The sequence below is a fragment of the Etheostoma cragini genome, chromosome 6, assembly GCF_013103735.1.
Source record: "Etheostoma cragini isolate CJK2018 chromosome 6, CSU_Ecrag_1.0, whole genome shotgun sequence".
In the NCBI taxonomy this organism is placed as follows: domain Eukaryota; kingdom Metazoa; phylum Chordata; class Actinopteri; order Perciformes; family Percidae; genus Etheostoma; species Etheostoma cragini.
The window spans coordinates 1,967,583-1,995,494 of NC_048412.1; the positions used below are offsets into that span (position 1 = coordinate 1,967,583).

A 27,912-nucleotide genomic window follows, 5' to 3' on the forward strand; every position below is an offset into this window, starting at 1 on the left:
CATTACTGCATATGCCAAAATGTTTGCATATTCATAAAAAACAAGCTTTTTGATATAGTAAGCCACCACATCATGACAAGAGACATTAGTGGTTGTTAGACTGTCGTCTACACGCATGACTAACATCGACTATTGTTCACATTCTGTGTCAGGTTCTGCAGAACAATGCAAAATACCAAGTTGTTCCCAAGAAGCTGACAATAGGCAAAAGGCTGGCCCAATGCCTCCACCCCGCCCTGCCCAGCGGGGTCCACCGCAAGGCCTTGGAGACGTACGAGATCATCTTCAAGATCATTGGACCCAAGAGGCTGGCCAAAGACCTCTTTCTTTACAGGTAACACTGTAGCACCACTCTCAGTGGCCAATACAGTTAGTCTCGGGAGCTTCACGTCACTCATATCTTTTTCATCACTGCAGCTCTGGGCTCTTCCCTTTACTCTCCAACGCCGCGATGTCTGTGAAGCCAGTGCTGCTGGGGCTCTATGAGACCTACTACCTGCCCCTGGGCAAGACTCTGAAACCAGGACTACAGGGACTACTGACCGGGGTACTGCCTGGTCTGGAGGAAGGCTCTGAGTATTACGACAGGTGAGAGAGAAAAACACTTTTTAATTTAGATTTAAATTTTTAATGTGGGCATTGGAACAGGCCATTAGGAGAACGCATTTCATAGCATAATGTAGAAGGTAACTGATTACCGATTGAATGAATGATGCATGAGTTGTACGAGTCATTGCAAGAATAAAGTTTCAAATTCTCACAGCCTAAGACTTCTGTCTCTTAGACAGAACCAGTTCAAAAATAAGAAGGACCCGCAGATGTGTGTGTCTACTATGTTTACATTTACTATCTTGAGAAATTCTATATTTACACCACTCACTTTATATCCAAAGCTTTTATTTTTAGTTGTCTTGTATTGATTAAAGCGCCCATATTATGCTCATTTTCAAGTTCATAATTGTACTTTGAGGTTGACCCAAAATAGATTTACGTGGTTTCATTTTCCACAAACACCAAGTTTCTGTTGTACTGCACATTGCTGCAGATCCTGTTTTCACCCTGTGTGTTTAAGTCTCTGTTTTAGCTCCAGAGTGAGACATCTCACTGCTATACTATCTTTGTTCAGGATTAGCTAGGAGACTTCTTTTAGACGAGGGCCACTTGTGGAATACCTGCAGAACAGGGACAGGAAGTAGTTCCTTTAGAGATATGGTCAACTAGTGGGTGTTGCAGAAGTGTTTTGCCATTGAGAACGAGCTAGCATGCTACGGTTAGCCGCCTCCTCTCTGCTAGTGACGTAGAAAGCCGTGCAGATGTTGAACAGCTCACCCGGAGACGGAAGACAGAGGACATTCAGAAACCGGATCTCACTCAAAACAGCATGGGTGTTTTTTTCAAGTTTGTATGCGTGAGGAAGCACCAGAGACACAAAATAACACCCCCCATCCCAGAAAAAAGTGATTTTTTTTCCTAATATAGGTACTTTTAATAGGAGAAGATGTCGATGTTTATTTTTTGGCTAAATCCTGGATCTTCCCAATCCTACCTACAACACCTTTAAGTGTCAGCAGTGCCCCACTTAATGCTATCCGGAACACCCCTGCTTTTCCTGGTATGTCGTACAATGTCAGCTGTTAAACAGACCTTTTTTTGTTGGGGTCAACATGTATACGATCATCTTGTTTTTCATTTAAATTCACACTCTATTTTAGTATGTCTATATCTTATAGTTAATATTTTACATTCTTTTTTTAACAAGGTCTTTATTGATATTTTACACACAGTATTTTGTATTCTTTAGTTGAGTTTATTTTGCTTCTGTCAAATTGCACAGGTTAACAGGAGGTTGCGTTATTTTACTACCTCCTGTTTCCATTTCCTGTTGCTGTTTCAATAATTCAGTTTCAACACTGAGGGAATTTGAGTTTCCTAATGTCTTAACGGTCCAGTGTGTAACGTGTTTAGTTGTTGATTATCAAAATCTGTGTTCCCCGTTCATAAACTTGTTCTTCTTCCATATCGTTTACCACCACCATCAATTTGAAGTATTCCTATTGGCGTGAAATTTAAATTTGCATGAACTGGGGTAGACACTCCATATTCATCTTGAAATACGTTAGGTGAGGGACATACAGGACATACTGCTCCGCTTTTGCGTTTTCACTGTCACATGATACTCACAGGTGCTACTAACGGGTATTGTTGACTCTGCACGGGGCCCAAACTTTTGCGGACGCCATTTTTTTGTTTTCTGTTATTTCGAAAGTGTGAATGATGGAAATAAAATCTAACTTTTAGTGACATATTATATGAATGTCTAATCTGTCATTTAATGCCTTTTGGAGATTTTCCATCTTTTCTTGCCTTCTTTATGCACATCAATACACATTTTTACCTGGGGTGCCCAAACATTTGTGCCCCACTGTAGATTACACATGGCCATACAAACAGCAGTGAGTGATCTGTTCAGAGAAAGCTCACCAACATTGAGAGATGTATCTCTCCCTCTCTCCCTCTGGTGCCTTTACGTCATCTGTGATTGTGCATTTACACCTACAATACCCCAAAATAACCAGCATACATTTGTGCTTAATTCATTGCTCAACAATTGCCGGTTAAGACCATCACATGAGGGCTTTAGTACTGACTGCTTCCATCTGGGCAGGGCAGAAACATGTATTTTCACTTCTGCGGGGAGAGGGGGACAGGCCTCGACATTTCTGCTGTCAGCCTCTACCTTAAGGAAGCCATCACCTCATGTTCCACTGAGAATCAGTCCTCCTCATTGTGTTCCTCTCCACATGGTGCCGTGGCCTGAGCGTATGTCTTGGGTTTGGTTTCCAATCCTATGACAATGATATCATTCATCCGTCTGTGCTGTCCCAAATTATCCCTACATTCTTCTTCTTCTTGTCTTTTTCTGCATTTAGTAGCCTCAAAGCTTCGACCACACCTACTAAGGCCAAAATCATTTTCTGTTGCTGTTTTACCAGGATTTTCTGATTTCCTCAACTCTCTTTAAAAGAGAACTATTTTGTTGGCCCCATTTCGGCTCCTTGGGCATTTTCTTATCTGAGTAGCTAGAGCATTGGACTGGCCTGGTGTTAGCCAGACTTCTACCCTCTCCCCACACGTGGTAGGAGGTCAGTGCGGGTGTGTACGTAATTAGCATGTTCCCTGTGTCCTCTGTGTTGTTCATAGAACCAACACCCTGTTGGAGAAGGTGGCTGCAGCCGTGGAGCAGTCGGCCTTCTACAGTGCCTTGTGGGGCAGCATCCTGACCAGCCCAGCTGTGCGTCTCCCTGGGGTGACCTTTGTTCTGCTGCACCTCAATCGCAAGCTGTCCATGGAGGACCAGCTCTATGTCATGGGCAGTGACATCGAGCTAATGGTACCAGACAGTACATAACAATACAAACATCCCTTTTTGACGATACTTTATGGCAGAATTGCATGCCCCAAAATGAAATTTGCATTTGCATTTATTAAGCCACCTTCCACTTCATCAGTTGAAATATTTAAATGTCAACATCATAAAAATGTAGTGTATCACACATCTTTGGCTTGTGTTGGGTTTTTTAGATCAATTGCAATTGCAGGTGTAACTTGAATGAGTTTTACCTCATGACTAACAACAGTGTAATGTTTTTGTATGATGGTCTACATATTTTTTTTTTATGTGCATAGGCAGGCTGAATAACGATGTGTCTCTGTTGTCACCAGGTGGAGGCGGTCAGTACCTCAGTCCAGGACTCCAGTGTGTTGGTGCAGAGGAGCACCCTGGACCTGATCCTCTTCTGCTTCCCCTTCCACATGAGCCAGGTAAGGACAGCTGTGTGACTGAACTCTGCTAAAACGACGTGGGCATCCACACTGCTGAACGGTAACGCATTAAAAAACTGTGGCGTCAGACAAGCATGCACTACAGACCGTAGTATACAGTAGACGTTGCAACGTAATAGGGGTGTGCAAAAAGAAAAAACGATTCATAGAATTCCAAAAATTGTTTCATTATTTTTATTTTTTTTCGTTTTGTAATGGAGTTCATTCTGTCCCATGGGAAAAGTCACTTCATGGACAAAAATCAATATCAAGTCGTGACATTTTCCGCATCGTGCTGTCAACGTCAGATGACAGGGATGTCTGTAGTAACATCCGATAGCCTTTATTTGTGGATTGTCCCTGTGGCGCAGACGCCGCTGCCTTCTCCAGGCTACAGTGGTGTGTGAAACACACCTATCTGAAGTGTTTCTATCCATCGCGCTTTGTTGTAAATTCAGATGGATTTTGATTGGCTGTCAGTGATTCTGTCGTCAACGAAATCATTCTGAAAGTGATCCCAATGATATCGTTCGCCACTGCCGTTGTCGTTATAGTTGTGGTGTGGACTCTGCCATCCACTGTTGTTAGACACTTTTTTAGAACTATATACACAGTTTTACAGTTGGACCCATGTAGTATTAGTACTAATATTGACATTGTTACCTTATGTCAGATGTCTTTTTCTCTGTGCATTTGCATGTGATTGTGTGTTCATGATGTGACCACTCAGATGGTGGTGACTCATGCTGGCTGCTTGTAACATCTATATGTGTGTGTGTGTGTGTGTGTGAGAGAGTGAAAGGGAGAGAGAAACAGTCACAAATGTTCTGTTCTGTTGTGTTCAGGCGACTCGCCCTGACATGATCCGGATCCTTTCAGCAGCTTTGCATGTGGTTTTGAGAAGAGATATGTCCCTCAACCGCAGACTCTACGCCTGGCTGCTGGGTGCGAAATACACACACACAGACACAGAACACTGACATTCAGATTAACCAGGGTTCCCTGGTAGAATTTAGAGAGACACTTTATAACATAAGGGGACCTTTATTTGGAAAAGTCCAAAAATGTTGGGTAATACTTCCAGTAGGGGTGTATCTGCTGTGCCCTTGTCTTACTTTATTTTCTCTTGTTTGCAACTCACGGCGGATGAACATGCTGGTAAGTGTTTACAAGGCTTAGGATGGTCACTGACTGCATCAAGCTCACACTTCTCACCAAAGCATGATGACGAACAAATAAAAAGTGGATGGAAAGTCAGGGTTTTGAGTTAGGATATACAGTACAATGTGACTCTAATTCCAGTTGTAAGCCAGATTCCAGGCCAGTCAGAGGTTATTTTTTTGCCCAGTGAATGGGATAAAGTACATTATCTTGGGACCAGCTCCCGCTGTATGGCTGGCACAATGAAATTGATGATTGGCAGGCCCTGCCACTCTGAATCTGGCTAGGGTTCTTCTTATAGTGTGAACTAGTCCAATATTTGCTTTATTATACAATGGCTGAAATCTAAGTGATGTTGGACACAGCCATTAGGACGTTACAAAGAAGAAACAAGAAGAGGATTAACATGAAGATATAAACAGATTATTACAATAAGAATAATATCTCCATTTGAAATGCTTTGCCTCTTGCTTTGTGCTTGAATGCATGTAGCTATGCATCTGTGTTTTTGTGTGATTGTAACTCCATGGCTTTGTTTTTTTGAAGGCTTTGACAACAACGGGGTGGTGATAGGCCCCCGCAGCACTCGGCAGAGCAACCCAGAGGAGCACGCCAGCCACTACTTCAACACTTTCTCTAAAGACATGCTAGTCCAGGTGAGGTTCCATGGCAAACTGCAAAAAGGTCACCAGAGAAAAATGGTTTTATATGTGTAAAGTTAGCTCCCAAAATCCCCAAATCAGATGTTTCTTGAGATGTAAGACGTGTGTGTTGGTTGGGGGTCTGTTTTTATTTTGGCAGATGTGGCCCTCTTTCGTCTGCCATACAATTTATCCATTTCCTTTAATCCTTCTCCTCCCAAACCTCCCGCATCCTCTCTGGGGTTCTCGCATGTCCCGCTCACTTCTTTTATTCCCAGTAGCCTGTCCTTTTGAAGACAGTTCCCAGTTCTTCTAAAGACCTTTACACACACACACAAACACGCTAGTGTAATCTGTCCTGTCACTCTCCAAACAGCCTGTGCCCTCCTGACATGTGATGAGCTCTGGTACTCCAGGGGTTGGATCCGAGCGACCAGGAGGTGTAGTTTTGTTTTTGGAAGTGTTTTTGTTGTATTTTTTTTTTTTTCTCCTGCCATCTGCTCTGAGATAGTTATTGGAGCTCCCTCCATTGGGAGAAGGTTTGCACTACAGAGAGCGTCTGTTCCTGGCTTCACACCATTATGTGGCAGACGAAGCGTGAAATGCACACAAAAAAGCAAAAATGGAAGGGGGTTCAATGCAAATCTGAAATTGGTTTTGCCAAATATTATAGGCAATTTTTTTAATGAAGATAGAAAAAACGTATACATGTGCCCTCTGCTGTGTCAAAAGTAGCTCTGGAGTTTGCAGATATCTTCTGATATTTTACTGTAATAGAAGTGTGTGTGTGTTTGTGTGTTTTTAGGCAATGGTGGGAATCTTGCAGGGCAAGGCCCGAGGCGGGGAAGAGGAGAGCATCCTCATGCACGACCTCAAGCCATTTCGCATCCTCATCAGTCTGCTCGACAAACCGGAACTCGGTAACCAGTCTATCAATATGTACCAGCCGTCTAGTGAGTGTTGTGAATGCGCGAACGATGATGAACATCACACAAGCAGCCTGTCACACACAAACAAAATGTAATCAACCCACTGTGAATATCATATCTTGGATCTGTATGGGTGTCTCTCCAGGTCCAGCCATCCTGGAGGATGTCCTGATCGAGGTGTTTCGGACTCTTCACACACAGTGCCGAACAGAGCTGGACCTCCAAAACCAGAGTCCATTCAGTAAAGACCACACACACCTCAGCAGGTCAGTCCAGACCACCACTTGCCCATCTGCGCTATCTAGACAATAAAGATACTGAACAAAATTATAGACTCAACACTTTTGTTTTTGACCCCATTTTTAATGAGCTTATCTTATATATCTATGACTTTTTCTACATACACAAAAGGCCTATTTCTCTCAAATGTTGTTCACAAATCTGTCTAAATCTGTGTTAGTGAGCACTTCTCCTTTGCCGAGATAATCCATCCACCTCACAGGTGTGGCATATCAAGATGCTGATTAGACAGTATCATTATTGCAGTGTGCAAATGTGGCGGGCCACAATAACAGTTTAACTGTTTTCAAAATGTTGAAAAATGTTGGCAAAAACAAAGGTGTTGGGTTTATAATTTTGTTTTATCGTATAATAAAACTTAAATGAACCCCATGATGGCCAAATGCAATAGTTTGCACTGGCTTGCACTGTAATGGGTGTTTTTGTTCATCCATACAAACCATGAATAGCACGATGCTAACTTATCTTCTTCCTTAGTAAACTGCGAGAGAACAAGAAGACGGCAGAACTGATTAAAACAGCCAATCTCCTGTTCAACTCGTTTGAGCCGTACTACATGTGGGACTACATTGCTCGTTGGTTTGAGGAGTGCTGCAGGTTTGTATGTTAAAATCCATGTGTGCATAAACAATCATGTTGCCACCACATAAGGATAGCTCATATAAGCCACACGGCAAGTTAGGCCTGCACGATTTGGGGAAAAATATGAACCCCGTTTTTCTAGCTTAGGATTGATTTCACGATTCTCTGCCACGATTCTATTCTCGCAAAGTGCAATGTGTATTGCACACAAGAAGATATAGAATCATACAAGAATCCTAGCTTAGCTTCAAGCTAACAATCAAAAATATATTTACATCTGAGCATGCGCGACTCACATCTGCCCTCAACTCACATCAGGGAGTGACAAAGAGCATTGCGGCATTTGGCAGCGCTTTAAAACCTATTTAATACAGTCTATGTTTAATACTCACAGTAGAAAGTAGTAGTGTTTTTGATGCAGTCAGCTCGTAAAATGGAATGAGAATCAAAGTCATGAAAAAAAAGATCAAAGGGGTGATACGGTTATAACAATTAATTGTGCAGGCCTTCGACAAGTCCGGGTTTAAATGCCAGAAGGGGAAATCTGGGGGAAACTAAAGTTGCTGTCATGTTACTGGAACCATTTTGAGATAGTTAAGTATTTTCCTGCTGAGCTTTTGTCTTTAGAAAGAGCCAATGGAGGCTGCTGGTCTGAGACTCTTGTTACAGTGTGCTATGTGAGACATTGCTCAGCTGGTACCAGGGGCCTAATCTGTGTCCCACCACCATTACACCTAGAGTTCACTGCCAACCATCATGCCTTACTCAAAGTAATCTACGGCACGGCTCTGTTGCAGGACGACAGGGAACAGCAGCACACGTGCAGCACGGCATGCTGGGAGCTTAGACCATCCAGGGCTCTCTTTGGTGGAGTTCTGTCAGCTGGTCGATTTCCTGCTGGATATTGTTTCCCTGGTGAGACTCTTCTTTCTTTTCTTTATTTCCTTTCTTTCTTTCTTTCTGTCTGTCTGTCTGTCTGTCCATCTCTGTCTTTCTTTCTTTGTCTGTCTGTTTCTTTCTCTTTTTCTGCCTTTGTCTCTTTCCTTTTATCACTTTCTTTTACTATTAATGTCTTATATCTATTTATTTTGTTCATTCTTTTTTCCCTTTGCAATTTCATGCTGTATTTTTTTTTTGCCAAATGTTTATTGTCTGTTCTTTTTTGTCTTTGTCATTATTCAGTCCTTCTCCCTATCCTGTCATGTTTTCATTGCCATTCCTATAGACTTCTCAAAATGTCCCTCTTCTTATACGTATCTCTTTGCCACATTCTTTCTCTTCCCTCGTCTACAGTCCCTTGTGTCCCGCCCCTGCTTGGGCTTTCCATGTCATTCTCGGTTTTTCTCTCCCTCTTGGGTCACACACCTCCTTAAAAACTCCAGTTCTGGGATGTTACGGTCACCAATAAGGAGTGTGTGTTCGCCCCTTGTCTCTCTTCTGTGTCTTTGTGTGGATGCGTGCAGTCTATACAGGTTCAAAAATGTGCTTACTTTCCCTGCAAAAATATTGTTTTCATCCTCATAGAAATATGCTTGTTTATACAGGATTTCCAATCTGAATAGTTTGGAAATCCCCCAGTATTGGATTACTGTGTGTGTGTGTGTGTGTGTGTGTGTGTGTGTGTGTGTGTGTGTGTGTGTGTGTGTGTGTGTGTGTGTGTGTGTGTGTGTGTGTGTGTGTGTGTGTGTGTGTGTGTGTGTGTGTGCGTGTGTTGTGTGGCCTGTGGTGTGCTTGCTCCTGTCTGTTCAAACTATCTGCTCTTTCTCCTTAAGCCTACTAGAAGCATGAGGGTAATCTGCCAGGTAAAGTACTGCTCTTTCCTGCTTTTTCACCTCACCCTGCTTCACTGAGGCTATGATAACATTTCTGCAACGTCCTGCCAACACCCCTCAGGCCATCTTTGTCCCCCCCCCCCCACCTGCTTTGAGTGATCATTTCAGAATGACTGACTGGCTGTCATATATTATTGCCAAAAATGATCCAGAGGAAGAAGTGGGATTCTAACAGTCATTACATGTGGTGTATAACTTACCCTGGCTGTTTGGTGTGGATCTTGTGAAAATGAAATCTCCGCCCAGTGTGTATGTGCTTTTTGTAAAGCACGCATGTCGTTAAACGCTTTTGCACTGCTCACATATTTGTAAGAAATATGACTCTTCTAATATCCCTCATGGTATAATGCTCATTTTCAATTTTGGTTGTTGTTTTCTGCTCATCCATATTTTGTTGAGTCAAAACACTTGTTACACACATACTGAAAAAAGAAAAAACTGATGATAAGATCACCATTCTCACGACACAAGGCTAAGATGTAGAGAAAGGTCTGTACATTTAGGTCCATTGGTCCAATATATTTAAAGTGGCTACACAGTAAGTGAATTTCAGTTTGTGTCGATTCTGCTTTGGACAGAAGGGGTACTGTTTTTACCACAGCTGTTGTCGTAAAGGTCTTTTCTTCACTGTAACACCGAGTCAGCGTTACAGGGAGGTCATGTAGTTGCAATCATTGTTTTGCTCAGACAGAAAATCAGTAATTCGCAATAAGATAATACTTTACAGATGCATCAATGCATTCCAAGTGAAGCATTCGGTAACTTTAAGCCATTTTGGAGGTATCTCTGTCACTGTGTCATGAGCCAAAGCATTAAGAGATTGTTGTAGCAACCATAATAATAATAATAACTTAGATTAATATAATGCATTTCATGAAACCCATGGACGCTTTACAATGGGGGACAAGGGGAAAGCAAATAGTTAGCCAACACAAACGCGGACTGAAAATAAAAAATAAAAAACTTTGCTTAATAGAAGACGTAATTCAATGTTGGCTATTGATGTACAACCACATCGCGCATTGGAAAGTTATTTTATGAATGAACGTTTAATTTCCTTTTTTTCTGTAATGGCCCTGCCCCAGAATCAGCCATAACTGCAACCGATAACTTCTGAAACAACATTAGAATACAAACAGGCCTATATAGAGAAATCTCCTGCTACCTTTTAGCTGACTGGATAAAATGGCCCATGCTTTCCGGTGCTCAGCCAAAATCTGGGAGCTGCTCGGTAGCGCCATCCACCCGCCGTTAGACCGTCATTATGTGACTTTGCGGGCAAAACTGGACCTGGGCAGTGACATCAATAAAAACTATATAAACATAGTTTTTTCACTATTTTTGTCATTTATGATCACCAGACGAAACATTTAAAAGTTACATGTAGTTACTTTAATGATAAAGTTGTCATTAAAATACTTGAATTGGATGTAAGTGTGCCGAACCTTAATTTTTTATTCAAGGAAAAACAATATATTTTCTTTTCTTTGCTTAAGTTAAATAGGAAACAGCCAACTTATAAAAACAAAACAGAAAACGGGAGAGGTGTCTTTGGATAAATGGTCTCACACCGGCGTTTTAAATATTGATATTTTTAGACAATAGCAGATAGTATTTTGTCCTGATAATTCAGTATCTTTAGATTTTACTACCGCCGAGTCACTTGTAAAATATTCATACACTGGTTACAACCAGAGGGAAGAGAAAGAGATAGATGGTTAATAGAAGATAATTCTAATATTTAATCAAGCAAACTGTATCACATCAATCATTTTGAAGATATCAGGTTTGCCTCCTTCCAGATACCCAGTATCGCACCCCTCTTCACCTCAAGTCTTCACTTAATTTGTTTCCTCCCCCAACATTTCCAGGAGACCTACATTGAGATCCAGACAGAGCATCTTCCTCAGCTGCTGCTGCGCATGGTGGCGGCTCTGACCTGTCACCTGCAGGCCCTGGGGCTTGGGGAGCTCACCCACTGCCTCCGTCTCTGCTCCAAGATCCTCAGCAAAGTGCAGCCCCCGCTGGTGTCCCCTCTGGCCCTGCCACCGGGCCCCCAGGCCCAGGGCCGCTCCAGCTCCAACAGCAATCGCTCAAACCCAGCACGGGACAAGGAGGAAAAATGGGTGAGGGAAATTGTTAACTGTTTGCTTTGGTGGTCAGTTAGAAATTAAAACTGTTTACAAGCACCGAAACAACAAGCACTGAAGCCACTGCTCTGCCAATCTGTGGCTTTGAAACACGTTGGCAGCTGCTAATTCTCCTCTGTCTCTGATCCTTTGATAGTCTTTGGATAAAAGCATAGGCCCTGTTGCTGCCCCAGTCAGAGCAAATCCCAGTTTGACCCACTTGACTCACTTCCCCTACAAGTTACTGCCCAAAATCCCATCAGTTCAGGCTCTGATGGTGTGCCCTGGTCCCTGTACAGGGCCCCTTCCGGCTCTAGTTGGCTCCTGCCATCCCCTGCCCTGTGCTGCAGTTGACTGGGAAGTCCCACGACTGGCCCTGCCATCCCACTCTCTCCCGGCACAAGGCATTTGAAGACTTGTTCAGAACAAATTCTCAGTTTGGCTGTCCTGTTCCTTCTAGTCCCTGTCCAGCAACCTGGTTGTTTAAGTGTTTGAGAGCTCAGTGATGCATGATTAAAAGTTCACTCAATCAGTCCCATGCCCGGAGATGGATAGCTAGATAGACTGAGGTAGACCCATGAGGGGCAGAAGAAAGGACAAGTAGAAAGACAGAAGATGGTTAACCTACAGCTGAGCCCGGCTCGCCTTTTCTCTCTGAGGGAGAAGAGTAGTAGACTAGCCTCCGATGCCTCCTGGGTGAGCCATATCCATCAGAGTGGAAACATTCCAGATACTGTACATCCACTGAATACCCCACACACCACCCCCCCACACACCACCCCACCCTGAGGGATATATAGAGAGCGTGCTATCTAACGTGCCATCTGAGTCCAGGCTCCAGTATGTGCATACTGATTGGATCAAAATGCATCCCAGGAAGCCCTCAGGCTCCCAAAAGCTGACTGTTACAAACAGTTACATCTCTCAGCCCGGTGTACAGCTCAGTCTACACACGTCCCTCAGGTCAAACCCAACAGCTGTGTAAACAGCCTCAATATATATTGACCAGTGTACAGAGCAGTGCCGTGATGAGGTTAATGTGTTTGTTTTGAGACCTCCACTAGTTAGGTAATACATTCACATTACATTTGAATATATTCAAATATTCAAATGTAATGTAACTGAATAAATTAAATACAATTTAGAAGAAATTCTAAATGTGAATTTCTGTTTTTGACAGAATTGAATCATCATCACATTTTAAGGGCGGTGAAAAAAACTGTAAATAAAGGGATAGATTTGTCAGTACAAACAGTAAGGGGAAATCTCTGGGGGTAGACAAATTTATATTTTCTCACATTAGATACTTATTTAGTTTTTTTTAACATGTTTTTTTGGGGCATTTTAGGCCTTTGTTTGACAGGACAGATGTAGACATGAAAGGAGAGAGGGGGGGAACAACTTGTAGCAAAGGGCTGCAGGGCTGAGTCAAACCTGGGCCCTAAACCTCTTTATATGGACGTCTGCTCTACCAACTGAGCTATCTGAGCACCCACATTAGACACTGTTTGCCCAACCCATCTATGGTCATACACAGCACATGTAAATCTAGTTTCACTTCTAGATTAAAATACAGCATATGTATTTCTGTCTGATTATAATGGCATCAGAACACGTTAATAAATGAGATATAGTTGCTATCTAGTGCAGGTCCCTCTTTAAATGGATCTGTCATCATTTTCGGAGTGTCGGCAGGTTGCAATCCTGTGATGTAGATCCTTTTGGATAGGCGTTAGTTGGATCATTTGACCTTTTTCACAGCAGACGTGTTGATTAGAGCTGTAATCGGGCCTTAAAAAGTTAGGCCCGACAAGGCCCGAGCCCGACAAGTACATTTTGATTGGCAGCTTTTAAAAAGTCCGAACCTGTTTACAGACCGACATTATCATAAATGTGCGCACACACACAGCTCTTTTGCCTTTTGTCGAGAATGAGTCATTTGTATATTTTTTAACTTCATTTTTTCCGCTCATTTACTGCGCAAGCCCGAGCCTGTGTAAAATGATAGAAATTAATACCAAACCCTTCAATGAACTTCAGCTCTAATGTTGATATGACATTTCTGCATGCTGGCTCGCTGGAATGACTTACTGAGACACCTAATTGAATTGATACTGCCGTCATTAGGGTTATTAGTTACACATATGCTTTATGAAGTCAAAATGCTTTCTGTAAAAATGTCTTTGATTAGGCATTGATAAAGTTTTCTTTATCCACCCACACAGGTGTCTCACTTGTATATTCCCCACACAGAGCTGTGTGGGTGGGTACAAACTACGATTTACATCTTCCTCACACTCCTGCTAGTGTTCCTGCCTTTATTATTATTAGTAAATAGAAGTTGCCGGCTTCATGTAATTCCCAGTATAGCTCCCCCACTTAAATCAGCCAAAGTAACCGGTGTGCGGGTGGAAGAAAACCAGACATTAGATCATGCAGAACAGGGATACATTTGTATACCATAACACTTATCTCCAGACTCCTAGAAAAGAGAGAGGAGGTCACAGTCATACAACTATTTACAAAATAAAAATCAGTAGAGAGTATTATGGTCACAAACGGGAATAACAGGATCTGTATTTCCTATTTTACTGTATTTTCAGCGTACCGATCAACACACAGCTTGCCTCTTCCTTCATCACGTATCCTTCTCTGTCCTCCCCGCAGGCTTTGCCTGCTACTCTGGAGCTACCTGGCAGTGGGGAGGTGTTTGAGGACGGGGAAAACCCTCCCAGCAGTCGCTCCTCAGAAAGTGGCTTTACAGACTTCGTCCAGTACCAGGGAGATGGCCTGGAGGAGCAAACCCCTCATCCCCTTCCAGCAGTCAAAACAGGCCGCCGCTCCTCAGGCCCATCTCAGACCAAGCCTCTGGACAAATCTGTCATGCAGTGCTGCCTTGAGCATTTCCAGCAGTTTCTCTCCCGACTCATCACCTTGTACATTATCCCTGGGCAACTGGAGAAAGCTGAGGGGGAAAGAGGCGAGGTTGTGCACTTGGGGCCACAGGTTTCAGAGGGCTCCCAGCACACTGATTACATGGAGTCGGGATCAGGGCTGGTCAAGAAGGAATGTGTTGCTGCTTTCACTGCTGCCTGTCAGCTCTTCCTAGAATGCTCCAGTTTCCCAGTCTACATCGCAGAGGGCAACCTAAAGTCCTCATCCACACAGGAAGAGCAGTTTGGTAATGGCCAAAAACAATATGTTATCAATAACCAGGAGCGCCTTTATTTTATGTCAGTGGCAACGGTCATGGTTAACTGTGATAATGACTTTCATTCAAATATCTGCCCTCTACATAACTTTAAAATAAAATAGTCGTTATTGCCATTGTACATGTAAAACAGAGTTGGATGCCGTCTTATCAGTGCAAACATCAGCTGAAGTGCAAAACCGGTGAATAAATAAATATAAAAGAGCCTCCAAAAGTCACTAAAAAAATACATGAAGAGAGAAATTATGATTGGAAAAACATCAAAATGCACAAAATAAAAAACATACCACACATGCAAGACACCATTCATCCTTAATAGCAATACCTCAATTAGCTTTACGTTTAGTTATGGCTTTTAGATAAAAGCTGTTTCTGTGTGTTTGGTCGTGTTTTATTTGTCCTAAATTGTATGTCCTAGGGCAGAAGTTCAAATAGAGAGTTGTTTTTGGATTAAAACAGTAGAAACAACAGCCAGAAATAAAGGATGCTCAATGCTATGGAGAGTAACAGAGTACCTAGATCTAGAGCAGATTCATAACATTTAAATACTTTATACTTGTCGCTTGTTACAGACAGTGAGCAGGTCCGTCTGCCAGCATGGCTGCAGACCCTGATGGACGCTTGCTGCCTGTCCAGTGACTTCAGCCTGCAGGGCGTGGCCATATCCCTGCTCATGGACCTTGTGGGACTCACCCAGTCTGTTGCCATGGTGACTGCCGAGAGTGTGGCATCTAGTGACGGCTCCGAGCCCGCCCAGCCCATGAGCCCCAGCCAGGGTCGAGTGGCGGTCGTCATCAGACCACCGCTCACTCAGGGAATCCTAAAGTACATCGCCGACAAGACAAACTTCTTCAAGGTAGAGCTCTTGTTTTAGGTCACAGTGGAACCCTTGGTGGACTTCATTTTTTCGATTGTCTTCTTGACCCTGTTTAACCTCCAACCTTTTCCCCAGAGTGTGGCTCTGATCCTTTGGGACCAGTTGAGTGAAGGGACACCTCAGCACCATCAACGCAGCGTAGAGCTGTTCTACCAGCTCCACAACCTGGTGCCGTCCTCCAGCATCTGTGAGGACGTCATCAGCCAACAACTCATGCACAGAGACAAGGTTAGTCCAGTAGACACTTTACATCCCAGGAAACACACACAAAGTAACTGTACACACTCCGTTACTCAGTCTGCAGACACACACTGTATGTCAATGAAATCCATGGTGAAGCACCTTTTTGCTTTCAGAGAATTCGGCTGGAGGCCCACGTGAAGTTCTCTGTGCTATGGCATTTAACACGAGATTTGAACATCACCAAATCCTCTCCTTTTAATCGCACATTTGACAGGTATGTGGGCCACATAGACACAGTGCTTCATTTATTTAGAGGGATTTTCCTTTGAAACATTTGTTTGCATGAAGTGTCTTTCCTGTGATTTCCGTTTCACTTTGTCCTTCAGATCTCTTTTCATCATGCTCGACAGCCTGAGTTATTGGGATCCGTGCACTAGCGCTGTAGGTCGGGCTTGGCTCAGTCAGGTCCTTCAGAGACATGACATTGCTCGGGTTCTAGAGCCTCTCCTCCTCCTTATGCTCCACCCCAAGACCCACCGAGTATCCATTCAGAGGGTACAGGCCCAGCGCCACTGGGCCCAGGTCTTCCCTGAACCGCCTGAACAGGGGCAATCAGAACCCATTTACACCAGGGACTCTGGCTTTTCAGACAGTAAGCAATGGGCAGTAATACTATGTCATTTTGTATCCTCATTGTTTCCACACATTGTGATAAAACACCTTAAAGCTGTTGCCTCTTAATGTAAAAAATCCTTTTCTCCTCTTTCTTTCCTTAGACTTCGGTCAGATCCAACGGGAGAGGGTGGCACAAGACGAGTTCCGAGGTCTGGTTATGGGTGACATGGAGCCGTTCTGTCTGACTGTCAACCCATTGAGTGACAGTCTTTCCTTACTGAGCCTGAGCAGTGAGAACTTGCAACTAGCTGGTGAATATCCTCCTGTTAACCAACAGGGGGAGCTCCAGAGCTCTGAGTCCAGTGGTTCTCATTCATCTACAGTGGAAAATGGCAGCTTCGAGGAACCAGAGGTTGTCAGCAATCCAGTCAATGTAGCAGACCAACAGCCTGTTTCCTCATATGACGTCTCTGAGGACTCTATAGAGGAGGCTGTGTCCTTGGTTATAAAAGAACTGATAGACAAGGTTTTGAGTTTAGTAGATGAGGGAACTTTTGAAGTCTCATCTCAGCTTGAAAACTGGCCCCAGACAGACACAGACAGCACTTCCTCAGATAATTCCACTAGTCCCCAGTTTGACTCTGGGCCTCCTCCAGGCTCCAACCACCAGACTCTGCCTGAGCTGCTAGCTGGAGGCACGCTTGAGTTCCTCTCTGTCACACGGGCAGAAATATCTGCAGAGGAGGATCACAGAGAGGGCATCACCCGCCATAGTTCATCACCTTCCATTGTCACGTTGCCAGATAGCGCCGACCCTGCTACCCCCGACCACAACCTGCAGGTGGACGACACTCAGGCCCGTAAACGTAGCCATAGCAGCACCCAGCTCAGCCTTAAAGGTAAGATCATGGAGAGGCTTGCAGACAAATCTCCAGGGGCCAAGCCCAAGATCAAGAGAGCCAAGAGGAAAGAAGAGGAAAGGCTGAGAAAAATAGCCATTCAGGCCGAAAAACTGCGGCCGCCCAGTATTTTCTTCGGGGACAGCCTGGATCTAGAGAACTGGTACAGCTGTGGGGAGGGTGAGGTGTCAGAGATTGAGAGTGACACCGGCTCCCCCAGTGGGGGCTCTGGGGAGACTGGCGGGAGGGCCAGTGTCACAGGACGCAGATCGTCCTCTTCCTCACCTCATTTTAATATCCATCCACTTTACCAGCACGTTCTGCTCTACCTCCAGCTGTACGACTCCTCCCGGGCCCTCCACGCCCTGTCAGCCATTGCAGCCATGGTAAGAGCCGCTCCCTCAGGGTTTGTGAGTGCCATATCCACCACCAGCATCAACAACACCTACACTCCACAGCTCTCTTTGCTCCAGAACCTCCTAGCCCGTCACAGGGTCTCCGTCATGGGAAAGGACTTCTACTGTCCCATCCCCCAGGACTCACACTCACACTCCTTCCGCAGCGCCATGTACCTGGAGATCATCATCTCACTCTGTCTCTACTTCCTGAGAAGCTATTACTCGGCCCACCTGTCAGCAGGCTCTGAGGACTTGGCAGGGAACCGGGCTATGCAGCTGACCAGCGTGGAGGTCCTAACTCTCCTTTTTAGCGAGCTGGCCAAAGCAACGGGTGGCTCGGCTAAGGGCTTTGCTAGTTTCATCAGCGACGTCCTCTCCAAGTGCAAAGTTCAGAAAGTGGTTCTCCACTGCCTGCTCTCTTCCATCTTCAGTGCCCAAAAGTGGCATGAACAGCGGGTGGCAGGGGTGAACGTGGCCACTGTGGAGGAAGGTCTGTGCGAGGACAGTGTCATCAACCTGTCAGAGGACCAGATAGACAGCTGCAGCGCTGTCCAGTCCCAGCTGCTCAGACTGCTGCAGAGCCTAGTTGTTCTTGAGCACAGAGTCCTAGTGCCGGTTGAAGAAGGAGGAGAAGGAGGACCTGTGGGAGGTGGGGTAGGAGGTGTAGGAACGGGAGGCGGCGCTGGGGCTGGGTTTGAGATCCTGGGTGGCGAAGTGGAGCACGTCAACCCTCAGCAGCCAATGACATCACTGCAATACCTCCACGGACAGCCTATAACAGCGCAGGGTATGTTCCTGTGTGCGGTGATCAGGGCGCTGCATCAGCACCACGCATGCAAAATGCATCCCCAGTGGATAGGACTCATCACGGCCACCCTGCCGTACATGGGCAGGGTGCTGAGGCGGGTGGTGGCCTCGGTCACTCTGCAGCTGTGCAGGAACCTGGACAATCTTCTTCAGCAGTACCGCTATGAGACCGGAATAACTGACACCAGGTATTAACATCTTCAGGAGTTGTGCTGATGAGTTATTCTTTAAGATATTCCTCGTCTACATACACCATACAGGCAGTAAAATTCATCAAAATGGCTTCGCAAGGGTTTGGTCACCAGATGGCACTCCTGACCACAAAATGCCATAGCTGTCTTATACATCATGCATCTTTCTGATGTACAAGTTGAGATGGAAATGCTTGGCTTTTTAGCTTTTATGTGTACCACTACATTAATTCAAAAATATGTGTTTAGTAAGCTGCAAAATCTTTCCTTTAGACCCCAGTGGATGGCTCTCTGCATCCCTCCTGACCTGATTCTGACAGTGCTGGAGGGGGTGACAGCCATCATCCATTACTGCCTGCTCGATCCCACTTCCCAGTACCACCAGGTGAGGGCGCCTAGCACCTGTGTTGCTGCAAGTTGCTCTTTCATTTCTCGGTGAATGTTTACAACCTCTGCACACACTTGTGACTACATAGCAATTCTGAATGCAGGCCTCCTTTGCTGCAGTTTATTCATTTATTTGTTACATTTATAAGTAGGATTTGTATTAAGATATGCTTGACATTTTTTTCTATTTCTTTGCATAATGGTAAAGCCCCACAACAACTGACTGTCTTGTTGCATATTCTGCCTCTCAGTTGCAAGTGAGTGTTGACCAGAAGCACCTGGCCGAGGCTCGTTCAGGCATCCTATCCATCCTCCACACCATCATGTCTTCTGTCACCCTGCTGTGGAGCGTCCTCCACCAGGCTGACAACTCCGACAAGCCAGCTGCTGCCTCCGCCGCCTCAACGTCCAACATCAACCTGGGCTCCACTAAGGTACACCAGGCAACATGTATTCAGAGTGTTTCCATCAATAACTCTGTAACACATTTTAATGCAGGTCTTGGCCAGTCCAGCTAAGTCCTTGTCTTGTCAGTCATAATTTAGTCTCGCTTTGCCCGACCTTCCTCCACCACGGCACTGCTCAGGGGGGTCTGGCGTGTTCACACAGCATTCTGGGACTGGACAAAATCGTGCTCTGCTTTATTGGCATTTTTTTAAACCAATCAAAATCATCTTAGGCGACGCTAAGCGCTGTACAGAGCAGCGGCAAAACAGCCTCGCAAAACAGCCTCAGGAAGGAACTTGTTTTGATGCAACGTGTAGTAAAAGTAGTTTTTGTCATGCAACAGAAGCTAACTGCCTGGATTTACCCTGCAGAGATCTGAGGACCAGTTAACCATAGTCCTCAGAAACCCACCCGAGTTTAGAACGCCAACACAAAGAAAGCCTGAAGGTTTCGTTGCCGACAGAAATGGTAACGGAATGTTTAACAGAGAAGAGTGATTTTTGATGTTGGCAGACCTGCCTAAAATGTTCTACAGAGAAAGTATTCAAACGCCATACATACTGCTTGGATTAGTGCTCTCAACAGGAGGAACTGAATCTCATTACTGGCACTGAAAGACTTTTCTTTCACCAATTCCAGCTCTGTATTTTTATGCAAGTAGTCATTCCCCTTGTCTAGAACGTAGGTTGGTAATGTAATTTTCACCGAGATAATACACAGAACACAATTTGTAATCGTTACAGGGCCTGTGTCCCAGCAGGAGGAATAATGAAAACAATGCTTCCTTAAATAATGTTTGCTATATGTATATGCACACACACACACACACAGATACAGCAGCTCTACTTTGATGTAGATAATGTTGTTTGACAATTTATGTTGTGCCAGTTAACTGCGTGATACATATCATTTGAGGAAATAGTACTGGTGTGTGAGTTATTTGTGGCGTTCAGTTGTGTTTTTTTTGTCTAACACAATATACAGCAAGATATTAATCACAATGTATTTATATAGCAACCAGCAGGTATCCAGAGTGCTTAACATCAGAAACCAAGAGTAAAAACACATCATCCAATAGAAAGAATGAACACAGAGTACAGTAAAATCAGAAAAGGTTACAAAGAAACAGAAGAATGAAATTGTCACACCACTGCTACGTATTAAAAGCCAGACTAAACAGATGGGTTTTGAGTTGGACCTAGTACAAATATCAGGGTAGATACACCATAAGTATGTATTGTAACTGAAATTGTTTGCATATTAAGTAATCAGCTGTTAAGGTCCAACCTAACTTCCTTGCTTGCATCTGTTCCTCAGAACCTCCGGCAGCAAATCCTGGAGCTGCTGGGTCCAATCTCCATGAACCATGGTGCTCACTTCATGGCAGCAATTGCCTACGTTTGGAATGAGAGGAAGCAGGTCAAGACTCCAGTCAGAAATAAGGTGGGTCTCTTGTAAAACAGTGGGTACAAGAAGCACGCACACTCTATAGATTGTACTGCCTTGAGGCCTGCATTGGAAATCATTTACATCAGACTTAATTTACTTACTGGTCCAAAGGAGAGAGAGAGGAATGACACGCAGCAAAGGCTGCAGGTCGGAGTCAAACCTGAGCCTGCTGCGTTGAAAGAAAACCTCTATATGGGCGTACCTATTGATTTTTTTAAAATTTGAAACATGAAAGCAGCAATATAAGGGCCCTATCTTGCACCCGGCGTGGCACGGCGCATGGCCCGACACACGCTTCTTTGCTATTTTAAGACCGTCCTGCGCCCACGTTGTTTAAATATCAAATGCACGTGCGGCCATCTTTGCGCCCATGGTCATGCTGGTCTTACTGGGAGGTATGTTCAGGTGCATTCTGGCCGTATTGCTATTTTGAGGCAGCAGGGAACTGATCGCGCCATTGACCAACAACAACCTGATCTAAAGTCAATAACGCAGCATTTAATTGTTGTTTTAACAGCGCATTAGTAAAATACACCTAGGCTTATGCACAGCATGCACACACTATGCTTGTTACACACACACGCAGTAGCACACACACGTGCAAAAGATCACGAATGAAAAGATTAAAGTGCAGATCTGCCATCTTAAAACGAATGCGCTAAGGTCCAAACGCGCCTCGCTTTTAAAGGGAATGGGAGATGAACACACCTATGAATTAATGAAGATGCTAAATACAACCCATTTGAAGCACAAAGACCTTTTTTTCTGCCGCCAAACTAGCAAAAGTGGATTTGGAAACGCCCTAAACGCACCTGCGTCATGTGTTTCACGCCGTGGGCTTGAATAATGGGTTAAGAAAGGAACTTAAATTATTTGATTTAACCCACCTCTTTTCATTGGCTTTTAACACCAGGTAGTTTTGATCTTATGTGAATACCTTTACCGTATGCTGGCAGTGCATTTTATTGTATTTATTTTATTGTACCTTATATTTTTTATTGTGCTTTTATTGTGTCATCTATTTAATCTGTATTATCTTTTTGTGTAGCCCTTTAGAAACCTTGTGTTTGTTAAAATTGTTAAATAAAGTGGATTAGATTGGATTAGTCTCTCATTAGCTTTGTTCTCTATAGAGATGCCTAGACTCCAGTATGTCCCTTATTGAGTGGGCTTTCTAAATCCTTGTATTTACACCATGTGTTGCAGGTGATTCCTTTAGCCAGCGAAGAGCAGCTGCTGCTGGTTGAGCTGGTTCGCTCGGTGAGTGCCATGCGCACTGAGACGGTCATGCAGACGGTCAAAGAGGTCTTGAAGCAGCCGCCTGCCATTGCAAAGGACAAGGTTGGTTTTTTAGCATTTTTAGTCCATTAGCGTAACTGTTTTCTTTTTTATTTTATTTTATAAATAAAGCTGTGAGACGGCGGAGAGCTGCACGAGTTTCTGCCTACATAACATCAAACGTGTTGCCGTTTAAACAGGCTTTTACAAAGAATTTTAAATTAGATATATTTTAAACATATGTACTTTTTTGGCATGCTTTTATGCAATACATGCATTCTAAATTTTTTTTAAGCAAATCTTTAGATTTTCCTTTTTTCCCAAGGACTTTGGCTCTGTTCATAGGCATTCATTACAGTAATATCATTTCTTCACTACTCTCCACAGAAGCACCTCTCCTTGGAGGTCTGCATGCTGCAGTTCTTCTATGCCTATGTCCAGAGGTGAGTCCACTGCTTCCCAACAGCAGTGTACAGAACATACTGTATGTAAACTATACAACTATTAGTATTTAATGTAAAAAATGCCATCGTACCGCGAGGGTTTGAGATGTGGTGGTTAATGAGAAGAAATAGCCAGATGGAGATGGACAACTTTCTAAAGCAGCACTGTACTGTTCTCCACACTTCCTCAGCTCCACAACAACAACACTTCCTTGTTTCTCTCTCTCATGTAGCTGAAATGACCAATCCGATGCTAGCAGCCCTTAGACTTTCATTCTCATTCATGATTGTGGCCTGTTTGTGTCCTAGGATCCCTGTGTCCAGTTTAGTTGATAGCTGGCCATCTCTGCTGGCACTGCTGAAGGACTCTGTACCGCTAGGCCTGCCTGCCCCCGGACAGTTCCTTATACTAGGGTACGTTCCTCTTCCTCCTCTTCTTTGAAGTTCTTTTTTTTTTTACCTTGTTCAGCTTTGTTGTCCTGGTTTTTAGACAAATGTCTGTTTCTGTGAATGTACATTGAGAGAAACAAAAAGCCAGAGACAGAACATCCTGTATGTGTTTACACTTACGTGGCCGTTTGAAGCTGATTCTGGTTTTGAATCAGTCTGGGACAACGCCTTCTTCCCCTTCCACATCATGTTCTTTAACTTGTTTTACATGGCGCTCCCTTTCTCCTTGTCTTCTCTAGAGTTCTGAATGAGTTCATTTTGAAGAATCCCAATCTAGAGAGCAAGAAGGACCAACGGGAGCTGCAGGTAATTGCTATATCCACCTTGACTCTGTTGTGTCCATAAAGTTTCATATTTAGATAAACTTTTGTCCTCTTACTTCAATAACATCGCCGCTATTGTAGATTGTTTTTACATCATCTTAATGACACGTTTTACTTTTTATGTCATGCTGTATAATGATACAGGATTATATAGTGAACCACAGTCAAAATGCCATTGAACACAAGTAACTGAATATAACCTGCGTATTCAGGATGTGACCCATAAGGTGGTGGAGGCCATCGGGACAATAGCAGGCTCGTCTCTGGAGCAAACCACGTGGCTGAGGAGGAACCTGGAGGTGAAGGCCTCTCCTCAGATAGTTGTGGATGGAGCCAACCTGGAAGCTGATGTAGAAGGTGTGCTGATGCTGCTACTGCTGCCTACAACCGCTAACTGCACTGGAGAGAGTGCATATGAAGACTGTCTGTCTTTCTTTGTCATAAAAGAGTATATAACGGCTAGTTTTACACTGAACTTACTGAAACTGAACAAGTTTTAGACCCTACTAATGTGAATGTGAGAAAAATAGGTTTAAAATATATCTTGTTATTGAGCAGTAATCTTATGAAGCACAAACATCCAGTTGACATGTACCTCATAAAGGCTAGGTCAGCTGTGGTTGTTTACTGAAGCCTAGAATAGAAAAGTTAAAAGCATTTTACATCCATTCCAAACGTTAATATGTGAACAGAAATACACCTTGCTGTCTGATAACACACGATCAACAGGTTGAGATTGTTTCACTTTTGCTGAAATGCCAGTCCAGAGTCTGTCTCCTGACACATGATTGATAAGTAGTAGTATTTAGTAAGGCAGGCCGCTTTGATATTGTTTTTTTGCTGTTTGTATTTCTGTTCATGGCTATCTGCATTTTGGCGAGGAAAAGATCATTTCTGTCAGTTTGGGCTGGGCTAAACAAAGAAAATCAAACATTGCAATATTTTGAACCAAATACCTCAATATCAATAATTGGACGATAATGTAGGTTTGACAATTGGTGCGTTCACAAAATATTTACACCAAAGGATTTGAGATAAATAATCATCAGTAATGTGGATATAATAATTTAGTGGGTAGAGGCAAATATTAGAATAGCTAGAAGAGTTAGTGGTACATTCAAAAAATGACATCCTTTTACTGTAATGCAGCCTTTTAAACTTGGAAAAGACAAAACTTAACATATAACAATAAAATGTTATCTTAAATCTAAGACATCTGGTCTCATGTCACAATATCGATATAATATTGATATATAAGCCAGAGTTAATACCAAGGATTTATTTTAATGTGAGGGATTAATATAATCCAGCTAAAAAGAAGTGTAAAAGATAATCTGAAATCTATGTAAGGCGTCCAGACGGAGCACTTTGTTGCTTCTGTTCACATGTGGCGCTTCTAACTGCATTTGCAGTGTGTATTTTGCGGACTGTTTGCATGCTTCAGCCTGGCAGTATTCATATGTCTCCGCTATGTAGCTGCTGCTAACGTTTGGTATGTGTGTTGTGTGTTGTAGATTTAATGCTCACAGTGATGGAGGCCTCCAGCTTCACTCCGTCCGTGTACAGCGTTCACGCCCTCACACTGTTGGCCGAGGTAAAACACTCATGTCTGTCTCTGTGACTCAGCTGAACACCCCTCCCTGCCCAACTGTTGTTTCGGTCAGCGGCCCGGCCAGTTATTTCCATTGTTCACCTTGATTATGGCTCAAGATGCTCTCCCTCACATTTAGCAGCAATGTTTAGGCCCGATGCTCTCATGCGCTGCCCTACAGTAACACTAACAAGCTCCACCTGAGCTCCTTAGACTCACCCCCCACCTCTACCTCAATCATTATTAGTGAACCAATGAATAAATCCACTGGACTTAATGTGGTGCTTTGAATTAGCTGAGCTGAACAATTGAAATCACTGGCCACTAACCATTTTGGCTGTTTTAGCTCAATGTGGAGCTATTGATTGAGATTCTGCCTGTGCTGTACGGCTGTTTGCAGCTTATAGATTAAAGAGTTTATTCAAAGCATTACATCAGCTTGACGCTGCAGTGCAGTTAATCATACTGTTGGTTGGTGCGCTAGTGGTCCAGCCAAGGAATCACAAGTAGCTCAATATTCTGAGATGAATGCTTCCTTTCGACTGTTGGTTTGGAAGAACGTCACTCGATGTTGCCATGCCTGAATGTACTGAATTCATTTGTCAGGTGCTGGCTCATCTGTTGGACATGGTGTTCTACAGTGACGAGAAGGAGAGGGTGATCCCATTGCTGGTTAATATCATGCACTACGTAGTGCCTTACCTCCGCAACCACAGGTGGGGATCAGCTGCTTACTCCATTTAAATGTCACTGAGGTTTCCTCTGAAATCTGAAAAGTTTAGCAGTTAGAAGTTAACATCTTATATTCACATTTTTACTAGTGATGGCCAAATGAAGCTTTGTGAACCAGTGTCTTTATTTTACGAGCCCACTAGATGGTGCTCCCGGTTTAACAGAAAGACCTAAGGCATTGCAATTCACTATGTTTTCAACCCTTTGTTGAACAGAGAACGCCCTCTAGTGGGCTCAGAAAATAAAGACACTGGTGCACAAAGCTTCATTTGGCCATCGTTAATTTTTTACTATGGAATGGCTTTAAACATTGCATTTTACATAAAATAAAACATTACAGTGCGATGGTGAAACGCATGTAATGTCAATGTTGTATGAGAGCGTACCGTTTCCTGTTTCCACTGGCAGTGCTCACAACGCCCCCAGCTACCGGGCCTGCATCCAACTGTTGAGCAGCCTAAGTGGGTACCAATACACCCGCCGTGCCTGGAAGAAGGAGGCCTTCGATCTCTTCATGGACCACACCTTCTTCCAGATGGACTCCTCCTGCGTCAGCCAGTGAGTAGGAGAGGACACTTGACAGCGTGTGGTCTACAAAATCCAACCACAAACAAAAGGATATTCCCCGATTTGTTCAGAAGTGTATAATTAAATCTGTGCACTGGGGAAAAAGCATGAACATGTATTTCCTGTCAGTTTTAAGGGACATACAGTATAGTAGTAGATAAAGATTAGTTTAATAGAAGACAGCCTCCACTTGGCTGGAAAGGTAAAAATATGAACTCATGGACACCACAGATGCATTTTAAGGTGTTCATATTAGGCTTTTTGGCTTTTTCCCTTTCCTTGTGACATATTTATTTGTGCATTTTATAGGTTTACAAAGTGAAAGCCCAAAGTCCCCCCCCCCCCCCCCCCCACCCCAGGGACTTACAATCTCCAACAGAAAACCCTGTTCACCAACTGTTCTAAACAGCTCTACTGCAGTCCAGCCTTGACTTCAGAGACGAACGCTCGTCACTTTGTAACACACGTTATAATGTTCACCTAGCTGCTAGCGTGGCACGCCTTCATACTCTGCTTCTGACTGGCTAGTAGTCCTTACCTAGCTACTGTCAGGGCACGCCCTCATACTCTGCTTCTGACTGGCTAGTAGTCCTTACCTAGCTACTGTCAGGGCCTCATACTCTGCTCCTGACTGGCTAGTAGTCCTTACCTAGCTACTGTCAGGGCCTCATACTCTGCTTCTGACTGGCTAGTAGTCCTTACCTAGCTACTGTCAGGGCACGCCCTCAGACTCTGCTTCTGACTGGCTAGTAGTCCTTACCTAGCTACTGTCAGGGCACGCCTTCTTACTCTGCTTCTGACTGGCTAGTAGTCCTTACCTAGCTACTGTCAGGGCACGCCCTCAGACTCTGCTTCTGACTGGCTAGTAGTCCTTACCTAGGTACTGTCAGGGCACGCCTTCTTACTCTGCTTCTGACTGGCTAGTAGTCCTTACCTAGGTACTGAGTATGGTGTTTTCTGAAATTTAAACCATATAAACCTATCCTGATATAACCTCTAAATACAATTATGAACCTGAAAATGAGCAGAATATGAGCACTTTAACGTCAAAGTGTAAAAACATTTTACCTAAAAATATATCAACATAACTTTGGAATGGTAGACGTTATTGCCAGATGCAGGGGGGGCGGTGGGTGTTAATTTGTCAATGTTTCTGGAATATTGGTCTAACATCAGCTTTATTTTTACAAATTCTTCAGCTGGAGAGCCATCATTGACCACTTGATGACTCATGACAAGACCACATTCAGAGACCTCATGAGTAAGCTTTACGATTCTTTAGTAGACTATAATTGATTACCACTGTGTGTTTTAGTCACAGACCATTCAGCACATCATCTGTTGCTTTCTGACATTTGCAGTGCAATGAAGGTTTTGCCCTTTTCATGTCTCATCGCAGGCAGAATTAAACGTGCATCCTTTCAAAATGTCTAAGTTGAAATACACACACTTAACATTTCTACGCCTATTAAGTCCGTAGCCCAATCTGCTGATGTGATATAGCTAAACAAGTCGATTTTATTTACAAAGCCCAATATCACAAATCACATATTTTCCTGACAGGGCTTTACAATGTAACTGTACAGCATACACCACCCAGTATCCTCAGACCCTTGAAGGAAACCTCCCCAAAAGCCCCTTTAGTTATAGCATTTTAACATGTTAAAG

The 27,912-nt window shown here is 43.7% G+C and overlaps 1 protein-coding gene across 6 annotated transcripts in view; it reads left to right on the forward strand.

Annotated features, from left to right (window-relative positions):
- Positions 1-27,912, forward strand: part of dop1a (DOP1 leucine zipper like protein A) — a 34,067-nt gene that overhangs the window by 2,954 nt on the left and 3,201 nt on the right. For 2 of the 6 annotated variants that reach the window (XR_004657079.1, XM_034874969.1), the window contains exons 3-32: positions 153-334; positions 418-588; positions 3,202-3,391; positions 3,724-3,822; positions 4,668-4,767; positions 5,530-5,639; positions 6,430-6,544; positions 6,699-6,819; positions 7,331-7,450; positions 8,233-8,350; positions 9,208-9,237; positions 11,139-11,392; positions 14,060-14,577; positions 15,180-15,463; positions 15,560-15,712; positions 15,841-15,941; positions 16,054-16,319; positions 16,444-18,574; positions 18,851-18,962; positions 19,216-19,398; positions 20,729-20,854; positions 22,067-22,201; positions 22,526-22,581; positions 22,891-22,995; positions 23,271-23,337; positions 23,567-23,711; positions 24,869-24,948; positions 25,552-25,661; positions 26,086-26,235; positions 27,444-27,505. Coding sequence is in view for 4 of the 6 variants with exons in the window: in XM_034874969.1 (XP_034730860.1) it covers positions 153-334; positions 418-588; positions 3,202-3,391; positions 3,724-3,822; positions 4,668-4,767; positions 5,530-5,639; positions 6,430-6,544; positions 6,699-6,819; positions 7,331-7,450; positions 8,233-8,350; positions 9,208-9,237; positions 11,139-11,392; positions 14,060-14,577; positions 15,180-15,463; positions 15,560-15,712; positions 15,841-15,941; positions 16,054-16,319; positions 16,444-18,574; positions 18,851-18,962; positions 19,216-19,398; positions 20,729-20,854; positions 22,067-22,201; positions 22,526-22,581; positions 22,891-22,995; positions 23,271-23,337; positions 23,567-23,711; positions 24,869-24,948; positions 25,552-25,661; positions 26,086-26,235; positions 27,444-27,505 (6,394 nt within the window). In the remaining 2 variants the exon portion in view is untranslated. Of the gene's footprint in view, positions 1-152; positions 335-417; positions 589-3,201; positions 3,392-3,723; positions 3,823-4,667; positions 4,768-5,529; positions 5,640-6,429; positions 6,545-6,698; positions 6,820-7,330; positions 7,451-8,232; positions 8,351-9,207; positions 9,238-11,138; positions 11,394-14,059; positions 14,578-15,179; positions 15,464-15,559; positions 15,713-15,840; positions 15,942-16,053; positions 16,320-16,443; positions 18,575-18,850; positions 18,963-19,215; positions 19,399-20,728; positions 20,855-22,066; positions 22,202-22,525; positions 22,582-22,890; positions 22,996-23,270; positions 23,338-23,566; positions 23,712-24,868; positions 24,949-25,551; positions 25,662-26,085; positions 26,236-27,443; positions 27,506-27,912 lie in introns of those variants that run through there. The other 4 variants (XM_034874972.1, XM_034874970.1, XR_004657080.1 and 1 more) reach the window with 4 other exon arrangements.